The sequence below is a fragment of the Zonotrichia albicollis genome, chromosome 2 (genome assembly GCF_047830755.1).
Source record: "Zonotrichia albicollis isolate bZonAlb1 chromosome 2, bZonAlb1.hap1, whole genome shotgun sequence".
Lineage (NCBI taxonomy): Eukaryota > Metazoa > Chordata > Aves > Passeriformes > Passerellidae > Zonotrichia > Zonotrichia albicollis.
In genome coordinates this window covers 65,801,238-65,809,849 of record NC_133820.1, presented here as the reverse complement: position 1 = coordinate 65,809,849, position 8,612 = coordinate 65,801,238, and the positions used below count along the sequence as shown (strand labels likewise).

The 8,612-nt window shown below is 45.9% G+C and overlaps 1 protein-coding gene across 2 annotated transcripts; it reads left to right on the top strand.

Moving 5' to 3' along the window:
- Positions 1-3,140: 3,140 nt before the first annotated feature.
- Positions 3,141-8,410, top strand: ALG11 (ALG11 alpha-1,2-mannosyltransferase). Of its 2 annotated transcripts, none has more exons than XM_074535401.1 (4): positions 3,141-3,376; positions 4,346-4,537; positions 5,254-6,185; positions 8,016-8,410. In XM_074535401.1, exons 1-4 carry the CDS (start codon positions 3,339-3,341, stop codon positions 8,285-8,287), a joined length of 1,434 nt encoding a protein of 477 aa, XP_074391502.1. In that variant the 5' UTR covers positions 3,141-3,338; the 3' UTR covers positions 8,288-8,410. The 2 variants fall into 2 exon arrangements, with proteins under 2 accessions (XP_074391502.1, XP_074391503.1); XM_074535402.1 differs by having other exon boundaries at positions 3,144-3,376; positions 4,307-4,537.
- Positions 8,411-8,612: the final 202 nt, after the last annotated feature.

Genomic DNA, 8,612 nt, shown 5'->3' with positions numbered 1-8,612 from the left:
GTTTAAGCCTTGACAAAGCTTGACAAGGCCTTCAGTGTGTGAAGGGAGGGTGAAAAGAGGAGCTAGGCTCTTTTCACTGCAGTCCAGTGACAGGGCCAGAGGCAATGGGCACAAACTGAAACATGGAAAGTTCCCTCTGAACATCAGGAAACATTTCTTCATTGTGAGGGTGACCAAGCACTGGCACAGGTTACACAGGGAGGTTGTGCAGTGTTCATCCTTGGAGGTATTCAAAATTCATCTGGACTCAGTCCTAGACAATCTGCTCTAGGTACTCAGTTTGGGCAGGGGGCTGGAGAAGATGGCCTCCAGAGGCCACAGAATCATAGAAAGGTTTGGGTTGGAAGGGCATTAAAGATCATTTAACTCCAACCCCTCTACTGTGGTCAAGGATGCTACCCACTAGATCAGGTTGATCAGAGTCCCATTCAACCTGGCCTTGAACGCTTCCAGGGATGGGAAACCCAGAACTTCTCTGGGTAGCCTGTTGCACCCTCACAGTGAAGAATTTCTTCCTAGCATGTAATCTGAATCTCTCCTCTTTTAATTTAAAACTGTTTCCCCTTGTCCTATTTACATCTGTCCATGTAAGAACCTCCCTCTTTTTATATAAGCTCTCTTTAAGTGCTGGAAGGCTGCAATGAGGTCTCCCTGGAGTCTTCTCTTCTTCAGCATGAACAGCCCCAACATTCTTAGCCTGTCCACATAGCAGAGATGTTCCAGACCTCTGACCATCTTCATGGCCCTCCACTGGACTTGCTCCAACAGGTCCCTGTCTTTTCTGTGTTGGAGACCCCAGAGGAGGATGCAGCACTCCAGGTGGGGTCTCACCAGAGTGGAGCAGAGCAGCAGAATTCTCTCCCTCACTCTGCTTGCCACAGTGTTTTTGATGCTGCCCAGGATGCTCTTGGCCCTCTGCACTGCAATTGCACATTGTCAGCTCCTCTCCAGCTTTTTGTCCATGAGAACCCCTAAGTCCTTCTCTGCAGGGCTTATCTCAATGAGTTCTTCCACTCTGTACTCATGTTTGGGACTACCCCAATGCAGATGCAGCACCTAGACATTGAGCCTTTGACCACAACTCCCAGGCTGTATCCATCCCACCAATTCCTCCCCACCTCAGACATTCTGTGATTCCATGAGCCATAAATTATTAGAGGTGAGATAACTGACACTCCCACCATCATGCAAATTTCTCCCTAAACGAGCAAGTGAAACTCAAAACCCAAGTGTGTAGGTATCTCCCTCATTAATTAGTCTTCTCGCTTCCAGGAACTCTTGACCATTATTACTTAAGTCTCATCTTAATTAAAACTGTGATCTTAATTAAGCAGGCTGTGACCTGCTGTTCTTCAGCTTCCTGAAGACTTGGTGTAAAATTCATACCTTCCAAGGGAGTGACCATGGACTCCTATCCAAGTCAGAGGGGAGAAGCATAAATTTCATAATCTAAAACAGTATGGACTTCCTGTTCCCTGGAATAACTTACCTGTTCCTCTGAACTCTGAACTCAAACAGTAATCTTAAAATGTAGAAGAAAGAAAGGTGTTTTGAGTTAAGAGATGTAAATCCAGCAGAGATCTATTCTGTCAACATTCCACCTGCTTTTAAGGGAACTGCTCTGTCAAGGAAGAGGAAAAAGATTAAGGGAGAGAAACCAATACCAGCTGCATCCTCTTTATGAGAGCTGTTGGTTCAGAAATAAAATGTTAGGCCATGCTTATTGGACATCCCATAGACCTCTTCCAACTTACCTGCTTACATAGACATCCTCGTAAAACCTACAGTCAGTGGTACTTAGGACAGTCAAAATATTTAAATAAAAACATCGGCAAAACAACCAATAAATTTCTGAGTTTCCACATTTCCAGGCTGAGTCCTGCTAAATGGAAAATTCAACCTAGACAGGTCAGAACCAAATAACCATCATTTAAGCTGGACTTTTCTCACTCCCATTAGAGCAGAGCCTTTGTCTCTCTGCTTCTGGTTATAGCAGTGGCCACATAAATTAATGATTCATCATCTTCCAACCTGCACTTTTCTCATGCAGAAGACATAGGATGACTTTCACAAAAATCCCTAACACCTACAAGACCTCAAAATGCACAGGTGACTAGAACATGAATTACATCATGCTGACCTCAAAGAGGCTGAAGGATCATAGGTTCTGGAAAGGTCTTGTTTAAAGAAACAAGGTTTGAAACTCCCTCAAATTTTGGACAGCAAGAGACTGAAGAATTAATTATCTGGATCAAACTTCCCACATAAAGCATTTTATTATTTTAAAATGGAGAATGTGGTGGGGGGAAAAGAAGCATGTAGCAATGTGACAGGAGATCAGAAATATTTCGGATTGTTCTGTCAAAGTCTCTCCTGATCTAGAGATAGTAGTTTCACCCAACGCTTCTCAGGACCCTGGAGATCAGGGTGAGTTCCTTATGTTTTTCCAGGTATGACATTTTAGGAACATGAAGTCTGATGTGGACTGACACATCATTAGTAGAAAAAGCAGCACCATTCAGTCTTATTGCTACACTGACCCTCTGGTCTGTGCATATACTCTCCAGTCAAGACAAAATAGGCCAAAAAAGCATGTAAGACAGAGATAACCTCAATGGTAGCTGTCCCCATGATCGTGTTCATGGGATCCTTTTGGAGACGGTGCCAGGTGCACCCTGTGTTGGACACCCTGCCCTCGGCCTCACATTAACCTGCACACAGGAGCTGGCAGCTCCCTCTCCATAATGAGGGAAAGCAGGAGGTTACGGCAGGGCTGCAAGCCAGGACATCGGGCTCATCGAGGACATCCTCTCCTGGCCAGCGAGAAGGGCCAGCGCTTACACAGGCAAAACCTGGCGGAGTGTGGGACACAGGAGGAACCCCAGTGTCCCCGGGAGGCCTCCGCCTCCTCACAGCGCCCTCCCTTCCATCCTGCCCAAGGAATCCGAGGACAGCACTTGAGGAGGACGCAATGCAATCCAAGGAGCAGCACGCGTTACGACTGACTGAACTGCGCCAGGAATGTGCTGCTGTTCAGTCTCTTCCGGCATCTCTGGGAAAAACGCTTCCCGCAGCAGCACACGGCCCCTCCCAACAACCCACTGCACTCCGCGCCTTCCACGGGCTGCGGGCTCTGTGTCTGCTGGGCGGGGCCAGGCCGAGCAGGAGGCGGAGAAGGAGGTGAAGGAGAACGAGGAAAAGGCAGCAGGAGAAGGCAGCGGCGGCACCGCTCCCGCCCCTCCGGGACGCTGCCAGCCGGGAGCCGCTGCCCGGCTGGTCCCGCCCCGCCGGCCGGGAACCTCCCTTTCCGCCGGGAAGGCGACGCGGCGCTGCCCAAGATGGTGGCGGGAGGGCTGTGCTTCTGTGGGCTCCTCAGGTACCGGGGCGCGGGGGCGGCGCGTCCTGGCGGCGGGCAGGGCGGGCGGGAGGCGGCCCCAGCCCGGCCCGGCCCGGCCCGGCCGCGCTCCTCCGGCCCCCGGGGCGGGCCCTGCCCGGCTCCGCGCTGTTCCGCGGGCTCGGATGGGTTAATGTGCTTTTCCGCCGCTGCCGGCCCAAAATGAAAGTGTTTCCTTAGGTGTCGATCGTGAGGCGCGGGTGGCCCCTTCGGTAAACGGGAGCGGCTGAGTAAACGCTGCTTGTCGCAAGGCTTAGCGGCACCGCGGGAGGAACCAGGCGGTATCCCTGCTAGGCTCCTCGCTGTCCCAGGAAAGCTCCCGCTACTGAGCTGTCAGGGAAGCGGTACAGAGCGAAGGGAGCAGCCCTGGGAGAGCAGAACGAGCAGCTCTCTGCACAGAGAGACTGCACAGGGCTGCTCGGGACAGCTGGCATCGCTGTTCTGCCTCCGGAGAGTGGGAAGTGTAGGATGGAATAGGAGATTCCTGGCCCCAGTAACCCAGCACCAAAGCAGCTCACAGTAGGGCAAGCCAAACAGGAGATTGGGTGGGGAAAAAACTCTAAAAATCCATTTGCAAGTCGCTCTGCTGGTTGAGTATTGCCAGGTTACTGAGGGCATGCAACTTCAACAAAGTGCACGTGGAGATAGGTAACACATGTAGGGCATGAATAAACAATAATAAATGATTGCAAGGTGACCGCAGGGAAAAAAGAGATCTTCGGATAAATAGGGCAGAGTAATGATTTAATTTCTGTAATTGTCAGTCATACACAGTGATGATTTCTGAGATTAGAAGAACTGAAGAAGTTGTCAAAATTCCTGTAGCTCTACTTTCAAGCCCTTGTCGCTCAATGCCATACACAGTAATTCTTTAAAGCAGTTACGGATTTTGAAATTTCTGGCCTGTTTCAGATTGCTGTGCTCATTGTTACTCCCTGCATTGTTTCTAAGTGGAATTTTGTGCATCTGCTTGGTGGTACTGCTGTGGGGAGTACGGCTCTGGATACAAAGGAAGAAACAGTTGAGGTCTGCAGGAAGAGATGGGAAGCGGCCGCTGCTGGTGGCCTTTTTTCACCCGTACTGCAATGCAGGAGGTGGAGGGGAGAGAGTCTTGTGGTGTGCCATAAGAACGCTCCAGAAAAAGTAAGCATATGTGTTTATCAAACACACCATATTTCATTCTCAGCTTCTGTTGCTATTCTTTATGCATATGTTGGCATTTTACATATTGAAGTAGGTGTCATTAATCTGCTGGTCTTATGTTTTATTTTACATCTAAGTTTCATGTGCTTGCATTTTACTTCATCCCTTTAGATTTTGATATTCCTGCTTTGGCACCTCTCACTTTTTTCCTTTCTTTCCTTGAGAAAACCTCTTCTTCCTCGTCAGTTTTCCACTACTGGTATGGAACTTTGTACAGTCATAACTCCTCAGTAGATAACTGATCATCTTTATACTTGCCTCTTGGTGCAGGAGGCAAAACAAGTTAATACCTAGAGTGGATTTAACGTGGGCACATACATTGATCTGCCATCATTTGCATTTTGCTCATGCCGTGCACTAGACAGGTATGTCCTAATGTATAGCAAGGAGTTCTGAGGTCTGTAGAATAATACTGAGCTCCTTTTATGTTTTACTCAAATTAAAATATTCCCCAAGTTCTCAGCCATATGTTTTTCTGCAGATCAGAAGAAACCTGTGGAAGTATAAGGAAAAGTATTATTTAGCTAAAGTGATTTCTGGACCAAACATTTGTTCTCACATTCTTCTTGAGTACTTTTAAGTGGACTGTATTTTAGTTTCTTGCTGAAGAATAGGAAGAGAGGAATATATGAAATTCTTTTTCTTTGTTCTTGCAGGTACAGAAATGTAACATGTGTTGTTTACACTGGTGATAAAGATGCAACTGGAGAAGGAATAGTAGAAGGCGCTTTCAGAAGATTTAATATTAAATTAATCCATCCTGTGAAGTTTGTATTTCTAGAAAAACGCTTCCTTGTGGAAGCTTCTCTTTATCCTCACTTCACTTTGCTGGGACAAAGTTTAGGATCAGTGTTCCTTGGCTGGGAAGCTCTTCTAAAGTGTGCTCCTGATATTTATATTGACTCAATGGGTTATGCCTTCACAATTCCCCTCTTCAAGTACCTGGGAGGCTGCCGCGTTGGATGCTACGTGCATTATCCCACTATCAGCACGGATATGCTCTCAGTCGTGAGGAACCAGGATACCAGGTTTAACAATGCTGCCTTCATTACAAGCAGCCCTCTCTTCAGCAAATTTAAACTTGTCTACTACTACTTCTTTGCTTTCATGTACGGGTTGGTTGGTTCCTGCAGTGATGTGGTCATGGTGAATTCTTCTTGGACACTGAATCACATCCTGTCCCTCTGGAGAGTTGGGGCTTGCACTAGTGTCGTGTATCCACCATGCGATGTTCAGGCTTTCCTGGATATTCCACTGGAAGTGAAAAAGAGCACCAGTGAATATTCCATTGTTTCTGTCAGCCAGTTCAGGCCTGAAAAAGATCACCCTCTGCAAATCAGAGCCTTTGCTAAATTGCTGAAAGAGAAGAGAGTGGGGCAGCAGCCATCGCTGAAGCTGATCTTAATCGGCGGCTGTCGGAACCAGCAGGACGAGGAGCGTGTCAATAAGCTGAAACGCCTGTGTGAGGAGCTGGCAGTCAGTGATGATGTGGTGTTCAGGATTAACATTCCCTTTGAGGAGCTGAAGAGACACCTGGCCGAGGCCACCATCGGCCTGCACACCATGTGGAATGAGCACTTTGGGATAGGTCAGTACTTTTCCTGAGGGTGTTCAGCTGCTTGTCCCTAGGTGTCCAAGCACAGAGGTGTGCATACCAAGCAGGTGTCCAGCTCCTGTTCCCTCTATATTTGAGGCAGTATAGCTGCTGTAAAGCTTACAGGAGCAGTGCAGATGTGGTGCAGATGATGCACCACTAGATGCTACTGCAGTGCAGGCTGAAGTGCTGTAGTCATAGGCTGTTAATTCTGTGCATCCTCTGGACACCTGAGCACAGAGCTAGTCCTGTCTGTTCTGCCCAGGATGTCCTGCTGACCTCCAGCTGTCACCCTGCAAGCTCATGGGTCACCCTGTTGTCCTTGGGTTAGGTTTGCCAACCTTCCAGAGCTTCAAGAGGCTGCAGGTGCTTCCCTTCCAGCACCTTAAATTGTGCCCTGATTGTGCTCCACTGTCTGCAGGGGAGCTTAGAGACAGTTCATGTGTAGACATCCATGTTAGAGATTTTGGTTTGTTTCACCTGCCTCATGTGCCACTTGAAATGTCCCAGGTATGTCATGGGGCTCCAGCTGCTGCTTCAGGACAGGATCTGTGAGTCTCCCACAGATCCTGTCTGGTACAAATAAGCCCTATGTAGATGCCACCAGGTACCTTTGGTCATCTCATTGCATAAGGCATCTCTGCTGAGACAAATGTATGAAGCCCTTAAATTGGTGGGTGTAGCATGGAGCAGGAGTCAGAGAGGAGCTGGGACCCAGAATTAAGGTTTGGGGCTCCGTTTATTTAGATTAGATTAGTCCTGACCTTGAAAGAGAGTGCCAGCTTGCCCATCTGTTATAAATCTACAGCAACCAGGTGAGTTAGTAGCCAAGCACATGGATGCCATAGTCTGCTATAATGTGACTAAACTGAAGTTAATGTCTTCTGACTTCAGTAGAAAACAGGTTAAGTATCAGGAGTAGTACTTTATGGTCTGTAGGAGCTTGATATAAAAAAAAAATTGATACTGAAGTGTGAATTGATATAAAAGAATTGACACTGAAGTGTCTCAGAAGCAACAGCAAAATATTGGAAATTATGTATTCTCTTTTTTTCTTTCTCTTACAAAACAGTTTAGTTAATTTTTTTTCAAGTGATATAATCACACTATGATTTTGAATTTGAGCAGGATTTAACCTTCATCTAACAGGCTTTTTTATGTGTAAAAAAACATATTCCAAAACTTCGGAGCACTATTTATAGTAGGCAATGTTTGAGCTGAGGGAATTGATAGCAATCAAATCAGAACTGAGAAGAATCAGCAATTCTGAGGTTTGTTCTGGAACCATGGAGGAGAATTGAAGTTGCTGTGTACATTATACTTTGTTCATATCCCACAGCTTTTGGCTGAGGAAAGCTTACTGATTCCCATTTCATTAAAATTTCTTCCATCAAAAATACAGATAACAATTTTTACTAGTGTTTTGCTGAGTTATCAGAAGCTATTAAGATTTGTTCATCTGCAAAATACTGAACTTTGGAATATTTTCTGATTGAAATGTGCAGCCAACTTTTTTCTCAGTATCTTTCCAGACATTTAAATTCAGGTAGGTTCCAAGACCCACAAATTAACCAGTTATATCTGATTTTTAATTTCAATTTTACGTGTTTAAGAGAAAGTGTCATTTCAGTCCTTAGAACTGAAAAATTTAAATTTGTGTTTCTTATGGGACCATTTTCAGTGTATTTTTCCAGCTGATTTGGAATGGCAGTCTGTAGTGAATTTTACTGTTGGTTTAACTTTCCAGTGTTAACTTCTGCCTTTTACAGAAGGTCAAAGCACATGATGTGCAGACTCATATCAGCATTTTCTGTCTGTCTACAGGAGTAGTTGAATGTATGGCAGCTGGCACAATTATCCTGGCTCACAATTCTGGTGGCCCCAAACTGGACATCGTGGTACGCCACGAAGGACGTGTCACAGGCTTCCTGGCAGAAGATGAGGACAGTTATGCTGAGACAATGGCTTACATCTTTTCTTTGCCTCCTGAGAAAAAGCTGGAGATCAGAGAAAGCGCTCGTCGCTCTGTGCACAGGTTTTCTGACCAGCACTTTGAAGACACATTCCTGTTATCTGTGGAGCCGTTATTTAAATGAGTGTATAGAAGTCAAAATGAACTTGAGTAAAATTACCTTTTTATATTTGATTGTGTGGCACATGTAAATATATCTAAGCTATGATCCCTTGCTTCCATTCAATAAAAAGGTTGTTTTTCTCTCTGTCAAGCTGTCTGCTTTATGTAACAGAGACTTTTCTTTTTCTGGGAAAGAAATGCTTCTATGTTAACTACGTGAGAGTTTGGTGCACTTAAAAACCATCTGGATTCACAACGATGATAGAGCTTTGGTAACAGAACTACATCAAATTCTTTTATATATCAGGAACCTCTTTTATTTATTGCATATTTTCAGTCTTCACCTG